We start from the raw sequence: 24134 nt of genomic DNA, 5'->3' as shown, positions 1-24134 counted from the left end.
GCCCCCTCCCAAACCAGCCACCCCAGTCACAGAGGGTTGCTGCTCTTGGTTCACCACCCACCATCACTGATCAAACCCCTTTGCCCTAGGTGCTCAGTAGCAATGTTTGGTTCTGCTTAAAAATGCCATGCCCTGGAGTCCCGACACCAACCCTGCCAGGTTTGCGGGTTCTCCGTTCGATGGCTCACAGTGACCCAGAGACTGATCTGCAGAAGCCCGAGGTGGGGGTCCACCCAGAAGGGGCCTCCCAGGGGATGAGGAAGGAACTGCTGGGCCTGACCTCACCAATCGTCCAGGGAGCGCTCGGCACTAAACTGAGTTTCGAGTGTTTACTAGGCACTTTTATGTAATACTCCCCAGAGCTCTGCACAGGACGTTTGGATATACTGGTGTGGAGGATGTTTACTGAACGAGCACCTTGTGCCTAACCCTGTGCTAATGGATCCGGCAGCCAGCCAGGTGTGAGTCAGCATCACCCCCTGTCCACCTGGGGACATAGGCTCAGCCAGGAGAAGGGATTTGGGAAGTGACTTACCTCCTGTGTGGCCTCAGGCAAGGCTTTGCGGAAGTCTGTTACCAACACTTTGTGCCCTTCATGTGACTAGGGACGCAGGACAAGAGCCCAGGGCAGAAAAGTATTTCTATTTTCAATGCCCCTCCAAAAACTCTGGGAAGAATCTTGATTAAGATCACTAAGACTTCCTTGTTATTAAAATAGCATTTTAAAGTTTAACTCCTGTGCTTTGAAAGGAAAAGCTCTCTGGATGGTACTGCATAAAAGTTATGTGCACCTAAAATATCCTAAACAAAAGTAAAAGGTAAACGAACCAGGAACGTATTTTTAACAAATACAGCAAAGAGTTATTATCTTAATATGTAAAGCACAAGAAGGAGTCAGTAAGAAACACCATATTTAGGACAAACACTACTGAATGAACAGATGAATAGATGAATGAATGAACGAATGAATGAACGAACCAATAACAAACAAACCCAATGAAAACTGTCAACAGAAATGTTATTACAATTCACAAAGAAGGAAGAAAATAGATAATACATAATAACAACCCAGTATCACTAGCATTCAAATCAATGCAAACAGATATACGAACATCTATGTGATTTTAACCTCTGGAACTGGCAGGGTTCTTTAGCGGAGACACACTAGGCCGCTGAACATGGAACCAGCAATGTGGTCACACTCAGGTCGAGGGGGAATTGGTACCCCTTTTCTGGAAACCACTTTGACAATATTAAATCTCTGAAAAACCTCCCTACCAGTTGGCCCAGTGATTCCACCCCTAGAATCTATCCTGTGGAAGTGTTTTAAAAGGTAGGTAGGAATCTCCAGGTAGCGATGTTCACCGCTGCATAACGATAAAGAAGAAGAAAACAAAACAAAACAAATGGAAAGGCAAAATCTAGCAAAATCAGCTTCTGATTTAGCCACTGGGTAGAACAAGGCGAAGGGGAAGCGGAGGAGGCAGGGTTAAAAACGGGAAGTCAAGTACGATTTTGACTAAGTTTAAAAAATAGGCATGGGAAAAACCTGGTAGGAAATCCACCCCAGTGCTGCAGATGCTTTCCTCGACGGGGTTTTCCTCTGCTTCTGCGCTAAGCTCTCTAGGGGAAGCGGGGGCGGCTTTGGGCCCGGGAAGGAACAGCATGCGCGTGCACATGCAGACGCAGACGAGGAGCGCATGCCCCAGAGCCAAGCGAGACACCAGTGCGCAGGTTCCTGTGTGGCGCTGGGAAGCTCAGACATGTTGCACGGACAGAAGTGCCGCGGGGCTCTACCTTTTCACACAGGGCAAGCACAGTTCCAGCTTGGATTATTGCAACCTGTTCTTCGTTTCTCAAATTCTAAAACACAAAAATGCGGGAAGGGCGTTTTACACTGGACCCCACATCCCCGTGCAGACAGCCAGCGCTGACCGGCTTTGACGCCCCTCCGAGAGGGGACCCCGGGGCTCGGCCCCCACTGTCTAAAGAGGCCATCGTTCAAAGGCAGCTGCAGCCCTGTCCTCTCGGGGGCCAGGACTTTTGGAGATAGGGCCTGTTCGAGCCAATCTTTTAAGGGGGAAAAATACCACGTTCTGCTTTCGGAAATCTGGAGGGATCCCGCGCTCCCTCTGGGTGATCCTTTGTGCGCGCCCTCATCCCTTGCAGGAGCGAGGGAGGAGCTAAATCCAGAAGCTAAGTCCGGAAGCCTCCCCTTCCCCCCAGTGACACCGCGACCCCCCTGTGACAGCGTGACCCGCCCCTGACAGCGCGATCCACCCGTGACAGCGCGGCCCGCCCACCCCCGCGGGGGCACGGCCAGACAGAAGCCTTACACTGCACGTGTCAGATCTCTTCGGTTAGGAAGAAACCAAACCCAAAGGAAAGGAAAGGCACACAGAGCACACCCAGGTGGAGACAAGAGCGCGCGAGCAGAAGCCGACCGGCATAGTTACCCCGTTATCGCCAAGGATATCTAGCTTCTTCATAAGTTCAGAAACATTCACATCCTGGAAAAGATTTCCAACGTTCATTTTGCGGGAGGCGCCCAGCCCGTGCAGACCGGTCTCTAGCGCCGCGGCCTCGGCCTCGCCCGTCCCGCTCCCGGCAGCTCCTTCGCGGTCGAGGCAGAGAAGGCAGTACCTGCCACTCGCCCGGCCCGCGGAGCTTTCCAGAAAGGCTCGAGGAGTCGCGAAGGTCAGGAGGACCGCAACCCGCAGCCTCGTCTCCCGCCCACTCACTCACTGCGCGAGGCCGCGGGGCGCAGCGCTGCTCTGACGTCACACCCACGCCACGTCACGTCACGTCACGTCGCGTCTCGGGGTGGGTGCTGCAGTTCAGACCTCACGCACGGGGGAGTGCGGCTCGGAGAGCTCGCAGCCCAGAGCTGGGAGGTGGCCAAGCTGGGGTGTGCCCTCAAAGCTGTGTCCCACGGCTCTGCTCTTTTAACATGGGTACAAATAGAGTGACATTGGGTGACCCTCTGAAAAATGAACTCTGGCTTTCAAAATATGGTGGGGGGCCGGGCCATCTCGTTTAACTGCATTCCATGTCTGGCACAAAGGCACAATCCCCCTTTATGGCTGAGCCTGGCCTTCGAGCGGGCCCCTGGCGGTCGGTTTAGCGGAGGCACCCCCCCAAGCACGCTACCTTAACTCCTTCCTGGTGACAGAACAGCTGGAGAGCGCTGCTGTTGTTCTCGGGGAAGGTGGTGATTTGGAGGTTAAAGGCTGGCGACCTCCGCTCTCTCTCCTGGAGAAAAGATTTGGTTTAAAAACAGAACTTTATTGGATTATTTACCACTTGCCATTTTCCCACGTTACGCAGCAAAAACCAAGGCATTCCAGTTGGCAAAGGTGTTACTAAAAGGCGCACAGACTACCATCTCCTGGTCGGCGAAGGCGCGCGCCGTGGTCCCACCTCTGCAGCGCACTGGATCTCCTGCGGAAATGTGTCTACTTCTTACCTACTCGGCTAGGAAGAAACGGTTAACAAGGTGTCATGTGTTCACCTGCTGCGAGATGGAAACCCAGGAAGCCACAGATCATCATCATTCAGTACTTGGTAAGAACGAGTGCGTGAAATCTCAACAGACAACATAGCCACCAGCCATGGCGTGTCACCTGCCCCGTGTGGCACATCACTCTCTCATTGAATCCTCACAACCCCACGAGGCGGGCATTATTGCTTTCACTTCATAGACAGGGCGGCAGGACCAGGACACAAACCCCCCATTCACTTTTTTTTTTTTTTCAAAATAATCTGCTGATTTCGTTCACAGTCTTTTTTTTGAATTGCACCAACATACCAGTGATCATTCTATCCCTGCCTTAGATTGATAGTCTAATCTCCATTACTAAGGAAGGAAAAGTAAGCATTTTCCCAGAAGAGGTGCTTATTAATCAGACGTAAAGTGACATGTTTTTAAAAAGGACAGGAGAAGCCCAATTAATTACAAGGATATATTATATAGATCTGCCTTTAAAACTTGAGCAACGGACAGGCTAGCTTTATGGGAAGGCCAGCAGAGAAGACCTTTCTAAATTATACCTTTAAATCAAACTGCTTTTATTTTCTCAAAATTACAGTAAGATAAGCATGCTTTGGACCATTCCTGCAGAATCTAGTGACAGCACCCATTGGTCTCTTTTGTCACTCAACTAAGAAATGTAACCAAATGAGCACTAGCTTGGATGGTGGGACCTACACAGATGCTCTTGGATAAGGCGAATGGAGGGGGGTGTTATTCATTCAGTTGACTTCCCCAAAGCCCAACCTGGCTAACCTGGTCTGAGGCAGTTCAGGGGGAAAAGTTTATTTCTCTTATTAGCCAAGAAGACCAAAATTCACAGTGGTTCCATTCTATGGATGTCTTCCTACCTACAACACTTAAATGGAGTCTCCATAGAAAAGGGGACAACAGAAAGCTATTTTAATATGAACAAAAGTCAGAAAATTGGTTTCTAATGGCTCTGAAGGATGGTGGAGACACGCAAAGAAAATTCTAGCACACTGAGAAATGCTCATGGAAATCTCCTGAGAAAGACGCGTGACAAAGCCCTGGGAAAGGCTTCCTCACTGGCCGAGGTGTGAACAGGGACCCCGCATGGCTTCCGGCTCCTGCCATGTGAATGGAAGACCCTGTTCACGCTCAGGCAAGAGTTGAGTTGCACGGTAACACTTGGTTTGGAGACATTCAGGCCACAGTCCATGCCAACACGACAAAGGACAAGATGGTAAGTTCTGGTGCAAACAACTTTAACGGAAGCCAGGAGGAGGAAACAGAACGGGACACCAGTGTCACAAGGGTGCTGGCTTTCCCTGGGGGATCCGTGCATGCAGAGGCTTCAGCGGAGGGAGAGCGGGGCCGCTCAGGTGCTCAGACAAACAGGTGCTCAGACAAACGAGTCACAAACCTAGGTGATGTTTAAAATGTGGATGGTTTTTAAATGGCAACAAACAAAAAAAGGAGATGAAGTTGCATTGCAATACAATGCTAGGCACCCGAGGGCCAGGCTTCAGTGGGAAGCAGTAAACCATCACTATTCTTATGCTGGATCCAACTCTGTACTGGGGACATTACTGAAGGTTTGGAATGTGATGGCTACCCGTGAAAAGCATTCAGGCTCCCTCTGTGCTAATAGCAGTTTTGAGTTGCAGGTTGAGTTACAAACAGTAAGTTTTCGGTCCAGTGCAACCCTGTGTGACACCCAAGCCTGCATTCACTGGACGGGGATTTGGAACAACCATACGGGTTCTCTCAAACGCCTATACAAATACCTCCCTCCTCCCCTGCTTACTTACTTACCTGTGTTTACCTCGGCAAATAGAAAATGGGCCAAACTAGCAGTAAACACACTACAGAGTCAGTTGTGGGCCAGGTCGGGCCCTGCTCTTTCAAAAGGAGAGATTCCCTGCATGCAAGGTCACTTAAAAAGGTGTGTTATTAATTGCAACAGTGCTTCTGTCCGGGTTTGCAGAATGCATACCAGGTGACTATGCATGCAGGAAAGAAGTAGTTATGGAAATGAAACACAAATAAAAAAGGCAAAATATTGCAAAAACAAATTATTTTATTAAGTGCAAAACAAGCCGTAGGCAATAAATAGATTAGCTCTGGTACATGTCCAAAGACTTCGGTGAGCATTCTCTCCAGAACATATTAAGGCAGTGAAATTATTCTGAACATACAGATTTAAAAAAAAAAAAAGAAAAGAAAAAGAAAAAGAAAAGAAAACAACTCTACCACGTCCCTTTACACATGCTGGAGGACATCTGGGAGCTTTTACATGAATTTCAGTTTGGGCTCAAAGAGAAGGTCTGCTCCATTTGAGAGCGCACAACAGATAGAGTCTCTTACTTCGAGCTCCAGCACTCGGAACTCTAGCAGCTCGTTCTGGTCCTTCGCATCTTGCATTTCGTTCTTCAGCTGGCTCTCTTCCATTTCCAGTCTGTAAATCTAGAGCAGACGCACCTGCGGGTTAGCGGGGGGGAGGACCGCCATCTCCACGGAGACGTGGCCTGCTCAGTGCAGATCGGGGCGGGGGGTGCCTGCTCCATCCCTCTGGCTCCAGGCCTGGCCCGGAAGATGGGCTCCTCCATAGACTTGCTGAATAAATGAATGATGGGGAAACTGAGGCATGGAGCCACTAAGTCCCTTCCTTAGGTCAAATGTGAGGGAGGCAGGAGTGCATCATGGGCGCTTCTGATCCCAAAGTCTGTGTGTACTCTTTTTGCGTGCTGTCTCCCCCCACCTCGCCCCCAGCCGCCAGGGTGATACCCCCTGCCCCCAGCCAGAGTGGGACAAACCACAACAGAAAAGCATACGTTGCTGTCACCCAACCAGAGGGCTCAGGAGAAGGCTCAGCACAAGCAGCTCTCCTGTAGGCACAAGTCTATCTGCTAAGGTGGGCTGCTTGGTCCGACACCCACCGGGAGACCCTGGAAAAGCACCCTAATGGCTCTGTGGCTCAGTTTCTGTCCAAGGAGCATAGAGCTGCCCATCCTCCTCTGGCGGTAGCCAGGACTGACTGAGAGAAGGCACGCCTCCTTATCGAGGGCTTCCGTGAGTCACAGCCACAGGCAAAGGCCTCTCCCTCCTCCTGCCTAGAGAACCAGAGGGGGTTCTCCATTGACGGGGTGCTGCGCCCCAGGGGACATTTGGAAACTGTGTGTTTTCTCCCTGGCTCCTTAAATTTAGTGAGCAGGACCAAGGACACGGAATCTCTCCCCACGCACGGATGTGACCTGGAGGGCAGTGACAGGTCTTGTCCCAGTGCTCCAAATGCTACAGAGAAACACAGGAAAGTGAGCAGCCACACAGCTGGTCAGTGAAGAGCTGGGGCTGGATCAAGCCCCCTCCCAAGAGGGCAAGGCTGGGCTTATCCAGGGCAGGCATTCTAGGACGCTCAAAGCCTAAGGCCTAACCTAGGTCTGTCTGGTTCTGCTAGTATGGAAGGTCTGGACAGAAAGTACACTGGTGGTTGCCGGGGGCTGAGGGGTGGGAAATGAGGAGGGACTAGAAATGGGTACAAGGGACCTTTATGGGAGGCTGAAAATGTTCTAAAACTGCATTGTGGTGATGGCTGCACAACTCAGTAAATTTACTAAAATAAAACAACTCTGAATTGTGCACAAATAGGAAAAAAATAAAGCTAAAGTCTTGTCCCAAAGCATTAAATCTACTCCCCAAGCTGTCTCGAGAAAGGTCTAGAAAGTTCCATGACCACAGAAGACAGGCTCAGCTCTGCCGGTGCCGTGGCCTCCAGTCCAGCAACCGAACCATGATGGCCTGAAGGCCTGCTCAGCAACCAGCACCTTCGGTCCCCTCTGGTGGGAGGGGAAGGGCTCTGGAACCCCAAAACAATGGCAGAGGTGGGAGGGTGGAAGGGGTAATAGCGACCCTCACTGGGTCTGCAGGGTGGTCTGAGCCAGCTGTGCAGGCCTCGTCCCAGGGGACAGAACGGGGGCCAATGCCTGGGAAGCCCCAGGAATCAGGCTCTGACTCAAGGTAAGGGACAGGTCCCTCCTCTGAGAGCCGGGCAGGAGCCGAGGGCTGCCACGGGGGTGCCTCCATGGGCCTCTGAGGGCCCTGACTGTCCAGGCTCGGTGATTCTCTGAGCGGGCAGTGAGAGGATTGATGCCCACCTACCTTTTCCAGCAAGTCTTGGTTTGTTCTGATGAGCAGCTGCTTCTCTTCAACCCACTTGGAATCCTAAGAAAAAGCACTAAATATGTTCACACTCCTTGAAGCAAACAGGCAGCTAAAGAGCAAAGGTGGTGTCGGTGACCAAAAGGCAATAGAACACTCTATGGAAAGGTCAGAGAAAGGGACAGCAGCTGGAAAGACTTCATGGTCCCTCTAAACTGCTACACCCAAAAAAGAGAGCCGGCAGGTTTGTGGGGTGTCCCTTCCCCACGGCTCACACCCCCTGAAAGCACACAGAGTTCGCGCTGTGAGTATTCTGGATGGGAAAGCAGCTGCAGAGGGACTGAATCGGCCCTGCAGACCCGCTCAGGCTTGCTCACCACAGCCCGTGGGCTGGCGCCCAGGCCACACCCCGAGGGTCTGCCCCTTACCCACGGACCTGGCATCACGGGGACGTGCTTCTGTGCCTTCTGGCCCCACTGCCCGTGATGCCCTAACGGCATTTCTTTGCCTGGTCAGGTCCCATCCAGGGAAGTCCTGTGAGCACAGGGCACCAGGCCTCTGTTTCCACCATGGCACCCCCAGCGCCTAGCACAGGGCCTGGTACACAGCTGGTGCTCAGTAAATACTGGAGGATGGATACATGGATAAAGGAATAGGTGAAAGAACTTCCTTCTTCCTTTCTCTCAGCTCTGGTGGCCTCCTGGGCTTCCTTCTACCAACATTCATTACCCTGTGTTGTCCCTGGGTTGACAAGTGTAGGCCCCACAAGGCTGTGAGTCCCCGTGAGGACCAAGCCATGTTCCACTCATCTTTTTGCCTGGAGCAGACTGCCTGCAGCCGTCCCGCCCATCTGCATGCACATGACCCTTTGCAATGTGACTTTGCAGCGCCTTCCAATGAGACGTGATGGCTACCTCTCCAACCCTGAAGCGGGGCATGCTGTGGCGTGCGTTGGCTCCTGGACATTCGCAAATGGGACTCGAGCAGAGGCTTGGAACATGCTTGTGCATTGAGGCCTCCCCTTTCTTCCTCTCCCCAGACTGCGAGGCAAAGAAGCCAGGTTAGCTTCCTCGAGAATAAGAGGCCACAAGAGAGATCTGGCCAACAGCAGGTGCCCATGCCCAGACAGGAGGGAGAGGCCGTTTCAGGCCACCGAGGCCCAGCTGATGTGTTGGCAAAGCAGCCTCAAGAATGACCCCAGGTGAGACCAGCAGAAGAACCACACAGCTGGGTCTAGGCCAAACTGCTGACCCACGGGACTGTGAGCAAGTAAAATTTTTGTTGTTTTAAACAACTGAGTTTTGGGGTTGTTGGTTACACAGTGATAGCTAACTGCCGCATTATCCCTGCACACCGAGCACAAAACTCGGTATAGGGTGAGGGTTCTGGTGGCTGCTCCCTCAACAAATGGCCATCTGTTTTGTCCCAAACTGGACCTTCCATTCAGCAGATGCTGAGGGCAGAACCGGCCCACAAACATAGGGCGAGCACCCTCGGGTGGGGACGGAACTTAGTCGAAGACAACGGTCAGGCGACACGTGAGCTCAGCCTGCAAGAGGGGCCAAGGTCAGTGGCAGGTAGAACAGGAATTTGAGAACAGCCTTCTCTCCCACCTGGACTCTTCCCCGGCTGCTTCCTTCTCCCCACTTCTGCGTCCCCAGTGCGTGAAGTATGATTACTACCCCGTTTTAAAGATGAGGAAAAGAGACAACGTCAGTTGTGCGGGTCACGTAACACATCAGGCAAGCCAGTCCCAGAGCGTGTGCTCTTCACCCCTCCCCTGCCTCTGTGGAGCGTTCCAGACCACGGTTACAGAAGCAGTACCCAGGGATTGGCCACTCGCTGGCTCCGTCCGTGCCCAGAGCATCCTGGTCACCACTACCCGAGCCCTCGTCCCACTAACTGGACACGAGGCCGAGTTCGTTCTAACCACCTGTTCAGAACCCCGGATACCACCTTCCCTGAACACCCACCCCCAGGCCCCGTGTGCCAGCCGAGGACCTCGGGAAGCCCTCGCCAGCCCTCCTCAGCCCCCACAGCCTGCCTGTGCACCGGGACAGTGGTGCCACCAGACTCCACCCACCACCACACAGCCCTCGGCACCCTCACCGTGAGGTGTGAGGGGGGCCCTGTGACCGTTTGGGAGAAAGGCACCAGAGGCAGCAAACCCGCCTTCTCCTGCCCTCTGCAGAGGAGGGCGCGCCGTGGATGGGGCGGTTCCCAGATGGCGGTGCCTCCGGCACAGGATCCCTGAGTGACCCCCGGAGTGGGCAACCCCTGCCTCCAAGAGAGACAGGCGGTGTACTGAGCGGGAAATAAACCTCACTGTGCTAAGCCGCTGAGAAGTTCCAGCTACCTCTTACCACAGAGAGAACAGCTGACCTGCACTGACCCCAGGTGGGCGCTGCCTTTGGATGTTTCCCTCTGAGAGGCTGGACCACCATCCAGAGCCCCCTCCATGCTCTGCCCCAGCCCAGGGCACAGGTCTGGGCCTGGGCTTTGCCTCCGTACTGTGTCCTGCCGTCAGCCTGGCCTTGTCAGCTCAGAGAATGTACACATGGAGGCGACTCGACTCCTGAGAAACTCAAGGGCCGGGATTTCCCGGGACAGAGTCACACACAGCCTGGAATCCTGAAGCATGGGCTGAGGGGCCAGTTCATTTTCACAATTAAACCCTTATTGATAAATGATGACAGCTTTCCTTCAGATTCAAGTCAAAAAGGATTCTGGTCACCACTTTGCTTTCTGACTTGTCTCCTGCTTTCATGCACTTGGCCAACAATGAAAAAGCCAAGTTAGCATTTCATAACGTGTTTTGGTTTTTTTAAAACCCTGCAAATAGGCACCTCAGCTAGGATATTCTCGCCTGGGTTTGGCCTGGGTGTTTTTTTCTCTAACGTCTCTGGAGCAAACAACTCAGACCCATAAAGGGGGGACCCCCTCGGCACCAAGGCCACAGCGACACCACAAGGGGACAGACGTGCGAAAACCCCACGATCACTCCTGCTCACCTGTCCCTTCTCAACCAGTAACTTCTCCAAGTCTTCGATTTTGGCCTGACACCTCAGCAGGTCAGCTTGGAGCTGTTCCCGAGTCTGGAACGAAAAGGATCAAAAAGTGAGCAGGTCACCGGGAATGGGTGACAGAGGAGCAGCAAGGACCGTGCTGTAATCCAGGCCTTGGAAGCACATCCATGCATGGGTTCGAAGGTGGCCTACCCGGCTGCACATATACGGTTTTTAAGAATGGAAGGGTCTTGAGAGGTTAGTGGCTCTAACCCCCTCGATGTTACAGATAATGACTCGCAAGCCTGGAGCAGGGGTCGGCGTCTTCGAGGGGGTGAGTGAGCCAGAAGCCAGGCGTGTCAGGGTTCCCCATCCTGGCTTTCTGATCAATTTAGTAGTTGCCTTCACCAACACTACTAGGCATGTTTCGTGGGCCCTTGATTGCCTGCAGTAAGGGCTGAAAGCCAAAACACCTCAAGGACCAGGCAGGTGTGTGAGTCAGGGAAGCCGACTGCGTGTGGGGTATGAGGGGGTGGGGAGGACTGGCATACAGCCCATCTCAAGGGAAATCACCACCTGGCGGCAGCCAAAGCTGCTACCACGTGGAACGGGAAGCCGGCTGCTGCCAGGCTGAGCGTGTTTTGAGCTGCCAAGAGAGGTCAGGAACCTGGATTTCTATGTGAAATCTCCTGATGTTTAAATGTTGGCAACTAGATGAAACATTTAATAAAAACCACATGATTCAGCCGGAACTATGCCCAGCCCTTTACCTCCTCTGACCTATATAGGTTATAGGCTGAACCCTTTATTGTGGCACAAAAAGCTTCCCTCCCCACCAGCCTCATCCGCCACCTCCGACCTCATGGGGCTGTTGCAGGAATGAGATCGGGAACGTGCTGACAGCGATGGTGTGCTCTCTGGGTGTCCCCTCCCTTTCAGAAGGAAGGGCAGGCACGTGCTGCTCTCTGTGACTCCCGAAGGTGGGGTAAGGGCCAGTGAGTGGAAGTTACTGGAAGGCAGAGCTCAGCCCAACACAATGGCGGGCACGGCCCAGACCTGGGGGGCCAGCAGGGACTGGAGTGCCTTGAGGGAGCACCCCCCCCAACAGTCCCTGCATGGGCTCTGTGGGGCGTTCACAGCCTGGGAGGGGGGGAGGGTGAAGTCTACAAGGCCACCACATCTGTGATTTTGTCATGAGTCCTAAAGTCTGAATGCATTCCTACAAACAGATGGCACACGTGATGTGTGCTAGACAACAGGATCGTTTCTTCCAGCAGGTCCTGCCGTCACACTGAGGATGGCGAGACAGCACCTGTGGGGTCTGCCAAGGCTTTGTTAGGTGCCCCCCAACACCTCTCAGAATCCCCTCCAAGTGTCACAGGCAAGGCGTGGAGACCCCGGCGGTCCACCCAGCCCCTTGTGGCCGTTGGGCCTGCGACACTCACCCGGGCCTCTCTCTCGGCATCCAGCGTCCCCCCGACCTGCTCCTGAAGCAGGGCATAGGCCCGCTGCAGGGCCTGGTACTCCCTGGTCAGCTGACAGAACCTCAGGTCGGCCTCCTCCCTGGTTGTTGTCTTAGCGTCATGGAGAAGAAAGACATAAGGAAGCACGTGACTTGGTGTGGCTCCGAGTGCCAGGGTCCACTGAGACAGAAACACACATCCAGCCCTCACAGCCGTGGCCAGTAATTACTTAGGGAACTGGTCACTGCCAGGATGTCACCGGGGCCCTGGAGTGACAGGCTATGGAGGGGGGATGCTGTCCCAATCAATGGCACCCTTCCCGGGAACTCATGGAACCCCGGGGGGATCCTTGAGTCGCGGGCAAGGGAGAAAGGGCAAGAGCGCCCCGGAGCCAGCCCCTTCCACCAGCACTTCTCACTCTGGCAATTTCTCCGAAGGAGACAACCCCCTAGGAAGGCAGAGGTACAGTACTGGATGGGCACTGGAGCATCGTTTGTAGTCATGAGAAGTGGGAACCACCTGTTATGCGGGACCTGTCACATTAAATGCGTCCGCGTGAGACGTCCCCCGCTCTCACGAGAGATGGGGATGTGAACACGGCGTTTGGTGCCCAGAGCTGCCTGTTACATCCTGTTGGTCACATGTGTCTGGTATGACCACGTTTTACTCGGGTTTCCTAAGAGAATTCAGCTGGGGGGTGCGCGGGTGGGCAAGGACCACGCTGCCCTTTGCACCTTCGTGAGCCCAGCTCACTCAGTGCCGCGGTCATGAACCTGGATGTGCTCGATGATTGGGAAACGTCAGGGTGGTGACTCGGCGGGAGAGGGCTTCCGGTGGTTTTTACCACCCTCTGCACTTGCCAGCACCCTGTGGGTTCTCTCCTGCGTGACGTCATCTTCTTAATGAAAAGGCAGTTCATGCTATTGCCACTAGGTGGTGTGCCTGTGTGTGCGTGCACCTGTGCGTGTGCACGTGTGTGCGCATGTATGCATGCGTGTGTGTTCCCGTGTGCGTGCGCATGTGCTTGTGCATGCGCATGCGCACAGGGGGGCCAGGGACAGCCCACCACGCAGCAAGTTTAATTGAAAAGATAACAGCAAGGCGACAACAGATTTCCTTTGTGAGATCAGCACTGGGGAAAGGAAGGGACGGCCACATGCTGCTAGCACCCCCCCCTTGCCATTCGGGAGTCCCGCCCAGTGGAGGGCCACCTGCCCTCGGGGCTACGGGTTGTGATGACACAGGCCCTCCAGGCTTAGATCTTTAGGTGGGGGAGCGGCGGGCGGCTGTCAGGTGCCAGAGGTGCCCCCACACACCTCAGATGTGGGGTTGCTTACATCGTCCAAGTCTTCCTCCGGCGTGGCTGGGGCCCTGTCCGTCCTGTCTGTGTTGCAGGATGTTTCTGACAATGTCTCTGAGTCCACGGATTCCTCATCAAATCCAAAAAATGTCTCCACAACATGCTTCTAGGAATGTTAAGTCAATGTGCATGACATCAGGAACAGACTCAGAATTGCTGAGTTCCCCTCCTGCACACCCCAGCCCATCACCCCCAGGGCACAGGGGTGACTACACACATCTGAGCCCCAAAAGCATCCCAAGAGGCGGTTGGTGGGGTTCCTGATGGACTGGGTGGGAGAGGAGGTCAGAGCACACTGGCCTGCCCCTGGCTCCTTCTGCAGCCACTTAGCCCCTCTGAGCACCAGCTTCCTTCTCCATCAGACAGACATGGCATCCCTCCACCTCACCCAAGAGCAAGGTTATGTGTGTACTGTGCCTGGCATGCTGACCCTTGATGGGCAGCACGTGTGTCCTACTAAGGAGGGGCAGCCGGGCCACGTGAGATGTCTCATTCTACGCGCCAGACACAGGGAAAGGCTAAAGGGGCAGAGGGCCCACAGATGGACCTCAGGCTCTGACTGGCTAGGTGAGCGTGTGGTCCAGGTCCTCAATTGGTCCTGCACTAAAAGGCAATTTTTGTTTAACTTTTTATTACAGAAAACTTGGAACACTCATAAAATTAGAAGGAACAGTGTAAGGGACGCTCGTGCACCAATCACTCAGAGGCAATGTTAATACTCGGTGTGCCGGCTTCCTGGTTAGCCTACCCAGCACTTCTCCCACCCCAAATACCATGATATATGGGGCTTCATTGAGCCATTCACGCATACATTCCTGCATTCGTTCAGCAAACACTCGACTGAGCACTTTCTATGGGTCAGACACTGGATGAGGCCTGAGGAACACAACATGATTAAAACCAGGCATGCTCTCCCCCACAAAGAGCTTGGGTCCCCTGGGAACTGCAGACATTAACCGACAATCACCAGATCAATTTCCCTTGTTTTAGGAACATTGGCCTTTTTCCCCTCTAAAATAGCCCCGGAGAAAGATTCTTATTTCTGTTTACAACCAAGGAATGCTTTTCATGACCATGAGGAAAGAACCATAACTAAATCCAGAGTCAGGCCCCAGGCTCCCACTGGTTCATCCAGAACCTGGCTCCTCCCAGAGCCCCCTCCCCACTCTTCATCCCACAGAGGGATCAGCGCTCATCCTGCACATTGAGGGCACCCCCCCACACTCTGCTTGTTGAAGCTGGCATATGTCTGCACTCGCAGGAGCCCACATGTAAAAGAAATGTGGTTGCAACCATAATTAATAACATAATTAAGAAAGAATTCAGCCATCAGGAAGGGAGAGGGAGACGGAGTGACTACTCTGTCCTCTTGTAGAGCTAGAGTTTCTGGAGAGGTTTTGCTGGAGGCACCCAGGAGGGCAGGGGTTTGCTCATGAGGGGTGAGATGTGGGCTTTTGTATTCCCCACCGTGGCCCAGAGCCTGGCACACTCAATAAATACTGGTTCTCAAATGCGTATTTGTGAACGTGTCTTTGTTAATGAACTCAAAGCTAAACTAACTTGTTTGCCCACAAAGAGTTTTAGGCTTGCACTGACAGCCCCTCCCCTCGTTCACGCAGCTAGCACCAGCTGGGCAGGCACCTGGTCACACACCCCAAGTGAGTTTAGGAGGTAGAACCGTGGGGACCGGGGCACCCGGGTGGCTCAGTCGTTAAGCGTCTGCCTTCGGCTCAGGTCATGATCCCGGGATCCTGGGATCGAGCCCCGTGTCGGGCTCCCTGCTCGGCGGGAAGCCCGCTTCTCCCTCTCCCACTCCCCCTGCTTGTGTTCCTGCTCTCGCTGTCTCTCTCTCTGTCAAAGAAATAAATAAAATCTTAAAAAAAACAAACAAACCGTGGGGACCTATTAGGCTCTGTCGATTTCAAATGATTCCTTCTCTCCAAGTAGAAGCTGGGGACAGTCATATATGCTCCCATCTCCTCTTCAGAGGAGAGACCTCGCTTGAATTCAGGTATCGAAAACTCTCCAGATGATTTCCAGGGAGCAGTGAGCGGCGGTGACATCCTGATGATGATGGCACCTTCAGGAGCGACAGCTATACAGCACCCAAAGCTCCTCTGCACACACACGCACCTCACCTCCCCGAGCTCCAGGCTCCTCATTTTTCTGGGCGGCCATTCACCCACCTTATTTCTTGTAAACACTGCTAACCGCGAGGCCTCCGGGACAGGACCGTTTGGGGCGGTGCCGGCGGGCAGCCGCGACGCGCATGGACAGAGCTCCAGGAACCCTCCCGCCACACTCTCTCCAACACCCCCTGTCAGCGTCCTGGACCATTCTGGGGGCTAACGACTCATTACCCAGGATGATCCACTTCTCGAAACCTCTCGGGGTGGCTAGTTAGGTCCTCCCTCACCGAGCCCTAATACAACATCACGACAGATGTTGCCAATGTACATTTAAAGTAGCACTGCCTTTGTCGACAGCCTATCCCCAGACCCAAGTGGAGCCCCATGAAGTCCAATATGGCCCTGGAGACCAAGGCTCCGGGGAAGCATGCTGCAGTGCGGGAGGTGGGACAGAGCTCTGACGGGGCATCAAGCAGAAAAGGACCACTCCCATTATGTCCCTCTCCCAACAGGAGGTGAATCCGCAGACCCCCGGCACCCACAACACCCCCCAAGGCAACGAGTGGCCTAAGAACCCCCGCAACCTTGTACAACACACGGGTTGGGTTAGTTTGTTTCCTCGAAGGGTTAGTTTTTTCATTATAGGGGAAGCCGAAATACACCACAGAGATATATGCCTTTGTTAATAAAAGCAAGATAGAAAAGACATTCTCCACACTTAAAGCGAAAATCTGGGGCTGTCTTCTTTGAGGCCATTGCCACCTCCCCCTGACGCCGCCTTTTCAAAATCAGTGTCAAATAGCACCTGCCTCCACGGAAGGACAGAATCACCTAGAAAACACTGCTTCCTCAAACACTCGGCTCTTTAAGAAAGAGTCGAGCCCTGGGGCAACTGTGGGTTCCCAGAGTTGTCCACCTTTCTCAGAGTCCCTGGGCATTTATTTCCCAGGAAAAGCCTCGGCTCCTGGCCGCACACCTTCTGGGGGCTCGCTCCTCCAGATTTCCATCTTCTTTACCCCCAGAGTCCTGCCTTGCCCACTCCTTTTTATACACCGATCCAAATGTTTAAGATGCTGCTGGGGCAAAAATGAAAAACAAACGTGTCTGCTCCGTTTACACCTGGAACGGACAGAGGTGCTCCTTCTCAGCAGATGGAAAGGCCCCGAGGGGAAGAGAGGTACCTCCAAAATAAATCACCCTCCATGGACTGCAGCCTCCAAGCCCCCTCGCTCCTGCCTGCCCACGTCCCTTCGGACAGCCGCCCATGTGGCAGGGGCTCCCCAGCCCGGGGCTGCGTCCTTTCTCAGAACCGCCAACAGTCGCCCAGAGCCGGCTGCTTACCTTCATGCTTATAGGTCATCTCCTGGCAGCCGGAAAAGTACAGACACACCAGGGCACAGAGACAGAGAAAGAAGGAGAAGTACAACACAAAGAGAATGTACTCCATCGCGGGGCGCAGAGGCAGAGCCTGCTAGCCGGCGTGCGCCCGGAGAGCCCAGAGCAGCCTCTCTGGCACCCGCTCTCAGGCCTCTCTCCAGTGCTAGGGGGAAGCACCACTTCTCCCCTGGAACATTCTCCTCCCCTCCACCACACCCAGCCCACTGTGTCCGAGGCTTCCTGCCGACTCCCGTGCCTGCAGCTCTGTGATCAGCCTCTGGCGGCCAGCTCGAGGGCAGATCCGGGGGCTGAGAGCAGCTGGTTTCCCAGGCCCGGGCTGGCACCGTCGGGCACCCAGGACAGCTTCCGCACCGGTGCATTCTCTGGGGGCCGCCCTCCTGGTGCTGCCCTGCCACAGGCCCTGGGTCCCTGGACAAGCGCAAGGTCCCTGGGAACAGCGGTAGCAACGGTGATGCGGGGAGAGCTTTCTTCAGGCCCAGAGCCAAAACCCAGGAGGTGCCTCCCGCCACGTGTGCTTGGGCAAGTTCTCTGTCTGTCCCCCGAGCACCCCACACGCACCCCGGACTAGCTAAACTCATGGGCTTCTCAGCAGTCTGTCCTTCACCTATTTTATTTATACAGACTGACCAAACCAGGATCCACACCTGGGGTGCCCACAGGAGAAGGCGTTTCTTGGAGAAGCTTCTCTTAGCAGAGCAGCAAAAGTAAGATCCCGCACATTGGAAAAAATAGATAGATAATACCATTAAAAAGGAAAACTGCTATACTTGGAAAGATATTCACACCATATTAAAAGGCAAAGGACCACCACAAAAAGAAAAATATAGACAATCAGGTTCATATGTATATTTCAATTGTAATAATGCTTGATACTCTGCTCCTCCCAAAGTATCCATGATATGAGCTATGTAACCACATCATAGCGCCCACTAAGCCTTTCACTCATGTTTCCAAATGAGCTCCCCTCCTCCACCCAGGTCGAGTTGGGACTAGCTCAGGAATGGGCCTGTAACCAACCTGAGCCAAGGAGCACCAGCCCTGGGACTTTTGCTGGAGCCACTGAGGAGAGATGCCCTCCTGCCACAGAAGTTGCTAGGCAGGTGTAATGCCAGCTTACAGCTGCTGAAGCCAATCGGGGCACCACATGGGGAGAGCCTGCCTGAGAAAGAGGCCAGCCCATGGGGAAAGCAGAGTAGAAAAGGAGAGAGACAGGTTCCGGGCAGTATTGTGTAAGCATCTGGATCCAGCTATGCCTGCAACCAGCTACCTCTAGACTTCTCAGCTATATAAATTCCTTTCCTTTCTTAAATGACTTTGAGTTTCTGACACTCACAGTAAAAAGAATCTTGGCTAATGGGGGAAGGGGAGATAATCCTAGAAATTATGCTATCTGCAAGCTGTTGAGTTTGCTCAGAGGCTGGCTGGTGACAGAGCTGTGGGGAAGGACAGCCCAGGAACGAAGTCCAGTGGAAAAAACCCTACAGAGAAAATAAGATTCCTTTAGCCACTTAGAAATGGAAAGCGTGGCACATGACGACAAATGCCCAGGAGCCCCAGCCACGGAAGGTGGTATGCCCTGGCTTCTGTTCCAAACCAACTGCCACCACAGAGCTGCAGGCTTGGCCTTGGGGGGCACAAGGTCAAGTTTGGAAAGCCCCCAAGCGCCTGGTGAGAATGGACGCAGGAGCCCCTGCAGGGTGCAGGAGGACCATGAGTGACCTGCCAGAAGGGATCTGCCCAGGCATCAGCTGCTTCCTGGTGACAGCAGCCCCAGGGGCCATTTTGGGACGAGGGGCCCCCGGTACTGACACTTGGGCCCCAGGGAGGGCGGTTCTTCCCACGGTGCTCTGATGTTTCTCAGCGATCTTCCCAGCCTCTCGCAAATGATGGCTAGCTACTGTCTAAAGGGCGTCGAGAGCTCACCTCGCTATTACCTGAGACGGCCTCTCTTTTGAAAAAGGTGACATGAATAAGAACCAGGGAAGTGAAGCGCAGGGCCTGGGAATCTGCATTCAGCAGACCTGCCAAAGGAAAGCTACCGATGTAAGGGGAAGGGAGAAGGAAAAATCATAATTTATGGATCCCTGACTACATGCCAGGCACAGAGCCAGATGCTCTGTTTGGACTCCTGGATGGGACAATCATGGTGAGAGCCAGGAAACAGTCTCCCCGAGGTCAATGCCACATGGCCAGGAGCCGGACCTCTCACGCGGCTGCCAGGCTACAGGGTCTCAGCCTCTCCCCAGATCCCAGCCCCACTTTAACCAAGGCGCGTGAGCCAACTGTGCTGACTTTAGCCATGCTCATGTGCTCGGCTCTCTACTGAGACACGATTCCATGTTGCTGGACAGCAAGTTTTCAGAAAGCAAACCCGCCGCCCACCCCAAGGCAGAGGCTCTGTTTAGGTTCATCTGTGATGCCAGTCCTTCTGCAGAGCAAGCCCGCCCTCCCCACACGGGGTCTGGAGAACTGCTCGGGGTTCTCTCCTGCTACTCCCTGTGGGGGGCTGAACGAGCAGCGTCCTGGGGCAGAGACGCCCGCACCAGTCCTATCCCCAGAAGCACAGTGAGACAGGGTCAGCGGCCCTCAGGGTGTGAAGGTCCCCCTGGGATGAGGGCATCGCGGCTCTGCCATCCCTGCAAATGTAGCAGATTGGGGTGTGGGCGTGAAACTGGAGAAGCCCCTGCCAGGGGAAATGCAGAGTCCAGGGACTTCCAGAAAATTCTGGCACAAAAAATTGGGCCAAACAAAGGCCCGGGCAAAGTGTGGTAAAGCCCACGGATATACAACGGACAGAGCTCGAGGGAGGCATTGAAGGGGAGAAAGAAACTACTGAATCCCAGCAGCCTCTGGAAGGGAAGAGAGGGAAGCCACCCAGGCCTGAGAGATAACCCTGGGGGGTTCAAAACCTGCTCAGGTCCCCATCTGGCCCTGGACAATGCCGGGAGAAAGCATGAGTATGTGGGGGAAACTGCTCTACCCTGAATCTTGAGAAAAAGAAAAGAGGCTGTGGGTCATAGAAACAGTAAGTGGAAACAACCCTGAACCAGCTCAGACACAGTATGTGTGCATTGTTCTCGCCCCCAGCCCCCGGGATGGGGTACTTTGTTACAGCCACCCCCAGGAAACTAATGCAGAAGGGTCCCCACTTCCTTCAAACCCCTGGAATATGTGACACCTGCTGCTGGGGGCTCAGTTCACCACAGGCCCCAGCACTCCCTACTGCCACTCCAATATGAAAGCCTCCACATTGGTGGCTACGCATAGCACATCAGCACCGCTGTTTTCTTTAGAGAAGAGAAATATTTCAGGACCGTATCTCTACCCAAAGAGAAACCAGGAGGGACATCCAGTTCAACAGAAGGGAGAGCAGGCCCACGTCTTTGTGGCAATGAAAAAATTGTTCACAGGTTTAAATGCAAACCAAGTATTTTTTTTTTTACACCTGCCCCAATTTGCTCTCTTCATTCCAGCCTGGTCCCTGTGGCATCTGAATGTTCCCAGGCCAGCAGTGCTCTCTCTGTCAGGACATTTGGGCACTGTCTCTGTAAGACCACATTTTCCAAAGAGAACGGTTCTGTGTTACTCCAGAAAAATCCCAAAGCTCCTGACTTTGTCAGAACAGGATATAAGATGTTACAAACCAAGACTGAGTGCCCTTTAAATCCTTCAAAAGGTCTAAGTATTTGTGCTTTTAATTTTGGGTGAGCAGCCCCTGAGGCCCACATACAGAATCCATCAGTAAGTTTTCCACGAATAAATCACAATCGCTGGCCCATGGCTGTAACTGATGTTGCTTTGAGAGACACCGTAACAGCTTTCTCCCCATCAGACATGCAGAGACATGAGTGTCTCTGCCTCGAGGACCCCCTATGGATTGCTCATGTTTCCCCGCTCCTGGACCATCTGCCCTGCAGCCCGGGCAGGGCCACAAAGCGGGACAGATGCACCACTGCGGGCTTACCTTGGGGGGCTTCAGACTTTTCCCGCGATGTCTTTTGGAGCGCAGGAGCCGTTCCCTCTCCTAGAAGGAGACACACCTGTTGGCATTTGCACCGGCTCACATCACACCAGCCAACCCACCAGCCCTCACCCCGCGCCTGCCTGTCCGTACCGGGTGTGGGTCAGTCCAAGTTCTGAGCACCCACGTGATGGCCGCTTCCCAGAACTGCAAACTATGGGGCCACCCAGTTTACTCAAGTCCTTAACGAGAGTGGGACTGTCTTGAGAAAAATCCCCAAATTTGCCAATCCTGAAAGCCCCTGCCTGTGTGCTTTGGGGGCTGGAAGCTGTAAAGCCCTGGGCAGTATGGACTAGTGAGGTCTGCAGCCCAGGACGAAATAGCTTGTGGCTGAGTTCAGACTGAGCTGGGACCAAATCCCCTGGGACCTCCTCCGGACCAGGTGATGCACTTTATTCCTCTGACTTCAGGTTCTTCCTTTGCTCTATGGGGCTAGAACCCACCATGCAGTGTGGAGCCGGTGGCCGCCTGGTGGCTGCCGTCAGTAAGAATGGTGTCTACAGAGCTGTAAGTGTGCAGCCTTCTATCCCAGGCAAAACCAGGACATCTCTCCCTCCTAACCAAGCCCTGCTTTCCCCCTTGGCCCCCAGGAAACCCAGAGACAAATCCGGTGCTTGGGTCCAGCCCCTATGGTCCACCTATTTGTCCCTCCTCCTCTCAGTGGATGTGACTGTCTGTATGTCCTCTCGTCTCATTGGTTTATTATTCCTTTTTCAACTGTATCATCATTTTATTGAAGGTGTGTTTATCTTATGCTGTATCAAGTCTTTGTGTAATGAGGAGAGATGAGAGGATGGATGGACAGATGGATGGATGGAAAGAAGAAGGGATGGAAGGGGGATGGGAAGATGGGAGCATGGACGGATGAGAAGGATGGAGGGATAGAATGGATCAGTGGGTGCAAGGAAGGAGAGAAGGAGTTAAAGAGAGAGGGAGAGAAGCCAGCAATGTGACCTTGACAATTACGGTCAAAGCTTTTTCTAGAATTTTGATCACTGGTTTGTCTACACTTTGAAGACCCATGAATGGAACCACCACATTCCCTCTTGGGCAGTAAGAACACACTTTGCTTCTAAGATCCAACTGAAGCTTACTACAAATGCTCCCTTACAGGGCCTAAGCTCCTTTCACAGTCAGCTGGAGAATTCTCTGGAAGTAACACTCCACCTACTAAGACATACTCATCTCCCCTTAATCTTCCACACACACAGAGTCTTAGTAAGCCCTTCAAATTCTAGTCTGATTATAAGGTTCAGGCTTTCAAGTTCATTGTCTGTAACAACTGAGCTAAAAAAAAAAAAAAAAAAAAGACTTCTCAGGGACAAATCGTGCCCACTCTGTAGAGGCCAGAAGACTCATTCTCGAAACCGATGCTTCCTCTTAACAACAGCAAATCGGGGAGAAGATTTGAGAAAAAGAGTAGCCATGGAAACGGCTCCCAGTTTATACAAAGTCGGAGGCTGCTTTCAGGCTGAATAAAGCAGGGAGGTGCCCGGGATGAGCTCCGTGAGGCCCCGCCCGCCTTAGCAGCTGCGCCCTGGAGCCTCCACACCATTCCTGACACCGTGTCCCTTGGCGCCACACCAAGCACAGACATACCAGTGAGAGGTCGTCGATGACATGCTGCTGCTCCAGCACCTGCAGCCGCAGGAACTCGATCTCCTGCTCGTCCCTGGTCAGGCTGAGGTCATTCAAGGAAGTGTGTCGCTTCAGAGACGCCTGCGCGGACAGCTTTTCTTTCTGCAGCCAGAGGGAGAGAGCACTGCCGGGCTGCTCGGCCAGCGGCATCGTGACGGGGCAACGGGGCGTGAGCTCAGGGATACGGGGCGGAAGGAAGGATGACGGCCAGCCGGTCCCCAGGCTGGAGGAAACGACAGATACAGACCAGAAGCCAGCGCGGGGCCCGGCCAGCAGGGTCCACTGCTGAGAGAAAGGGCTGGGCAGGCACGGGGGTGGGAGGTGGTCACCCAAACCGGGCCCTGGAAGCTGGACGAGGAAGCCTGGGAGGCAAGCCTGCCACCGGTGATCACACACCCTCACGCCTGGGCCTGCTGGGGACACCGGGACGAGGGCCTTGTACCCCGCAGAGCCTCAGTCTGGTTGCTGTAAATGGGGTGACTGACCCTACCTTGGACAATGAACCTCAGACTCTTGCACAGGCCATCACAGACCAGAACCGCCCTGACCACAAAGACGAGCCACTCTTGTCGGGGAGAATGCAAATTCCTTATGCAAAGAAGGCCCTTGGAGCAGAAATGGCCATAGCTTTGCACCTAGTCTAGTGTGCACTAGAGCCAGGTACGCTGGGAGGCCTTTCCCTGCCACCACTCCATCCTCCAGACAACCCTCGATGCTGGCATGGCCATCCCCACTTTCTGGAGGAAGGCACCGAGGTGCAGAGGGAATGAGGGGTGCATCTAAGGCCACGGGGGTGGCAGGCAACAGAACACACGTACAGCCCCAGCTGTGGGGCATTGAGGGGCCCGGAGAAGTGGGAGCAGGGGGGATGGGCGCGGACTGAGACCCCTCACGAGCTTCCTGGGGGAGTGAGGGGCTGCAGGGAGAACACAGACTGGGCGGGTCAGGGGCTGGAGAACCCCGGACGGAGACCAAAACTCGGGGCTGGTGGTCCCAGGTCGCCAATGACTCACCATTTCCACATTTTCCCTCGTGAGGTTCTTGATTTTCTCCTCCATCCTCTGGATGCTCTGCAGCAAATCCTCATTCTTCTTGTTCATTCGCTTGTTCTTCTCCACAAGGGGCTTCAGCTGGACCTCGGTCTCCCGGGAACGTTTCAGCTACGATCAGAAAGACACAGAAGGCCGGTGGCTTTAACCCCCAGTGAACTGCTGACGTCACACCATGGAGGCAGGCGGAGATCCAGCCCGGGCCTTCCTTGGGACTGGAGCTGCCACTGTTAGGACCACATTTCCTGGATGGCACAAACCTCCGAAAAGACCCCACAGACACCTGGCTTCCAAACACAATATCCTATGTGAGGCTCAGGAGGCTCTGGGTAAGGCAAGAGCCCGCCCAACAGGGAGGCTCACAGATCTGCCTCAGGCCGCCCCCCCCCCCCCCCCCCCCCCCCCCCCCCCCCCCCCCCC

At 54.0% G+C, this 24134-nt stretch overlaps 1 protein-coding gene across 13 annotated transcripts in view; it reads right to left on the bottom strand.

Moving 5' to 3' along the window:
- LOC112835747 (janus kinase and microtubule-interacting protein 1) overlaps positions 1-24134 on the bottom strand; it is a 253704-nt gene that overhangs the window by 148085 nt on the left and 81485 nt on the right. For 9 of the 13 annotated variants that reach the window (XR_012377838.1, XR_012377836.1, XR_012377837.1 and 6 more), the window contains exons 6-16: positions 23679-23825; positions 22627-22767; positions 20971-21030; positions 13436-13585; positions 12102-12230; positions 10663-10746; positions 7652-7714; positions 5861-5959; positions 3151-3252; positions 2457-2510; positions 1798-1863 (exon numbers count right to left, since the gene is read on the bottom strand). Coding sequence is in view for 8 of the 13 variants with exons in the window: in XM_073891406.1 (XP_073747507.1) it covers positions 1798-1863; positions 2457-2510; positions 3151-3252; positions 5861-5959; positions 7652-7714; positions 10663-10746; positions 12102-12230; positions 13436-13585; positions 20971-21030; positions 22627-22767; positions 23679-23825 (1095 nt within the window). In the remaining 5 variants the exon portion in view is untranslated. The remainder of the gene's footprint in view (positions 1-1797; positions 1864-2456; positions 2511-3150; positions 3253-5860; positions 5960-7651; positions 7715-10662; positions 10747-12101; positions 12231-13435; positions 13586-20970; positions 21031-22626; positions 22768-23678; positions 23826-24134) is intronic. The other 4 variants (XR_012377839.1, XM_073891407.1, XR_012377840.1 and 1 more) reach the window with 3 other exon arrangements.

This window comes from Callorhinus ursinus, unplaced genomic scaffold (genome assembly GCF_003265705.2).
Source record: "Callorhinus ursinus isolate GAN/ISIS: 27379988/994484 unplaced genomic scaffold, GSC_fseal_2.0 scaffold4, whole genome shotgun sequence".
In the NCBI taxonomy this organism is placed as follows: domain Eukaryota; kingdom Metazoa; phylum Chordata; class Mammalia; order Carnivora; family Otariidae; genus Callorhinus; species Callorhinus ursinus.
The sequence above is the reverse complement of the archived record's forward strand: the minus strand, read 5'-3'. Positions and strand labels throughout refer to the sequence as shown.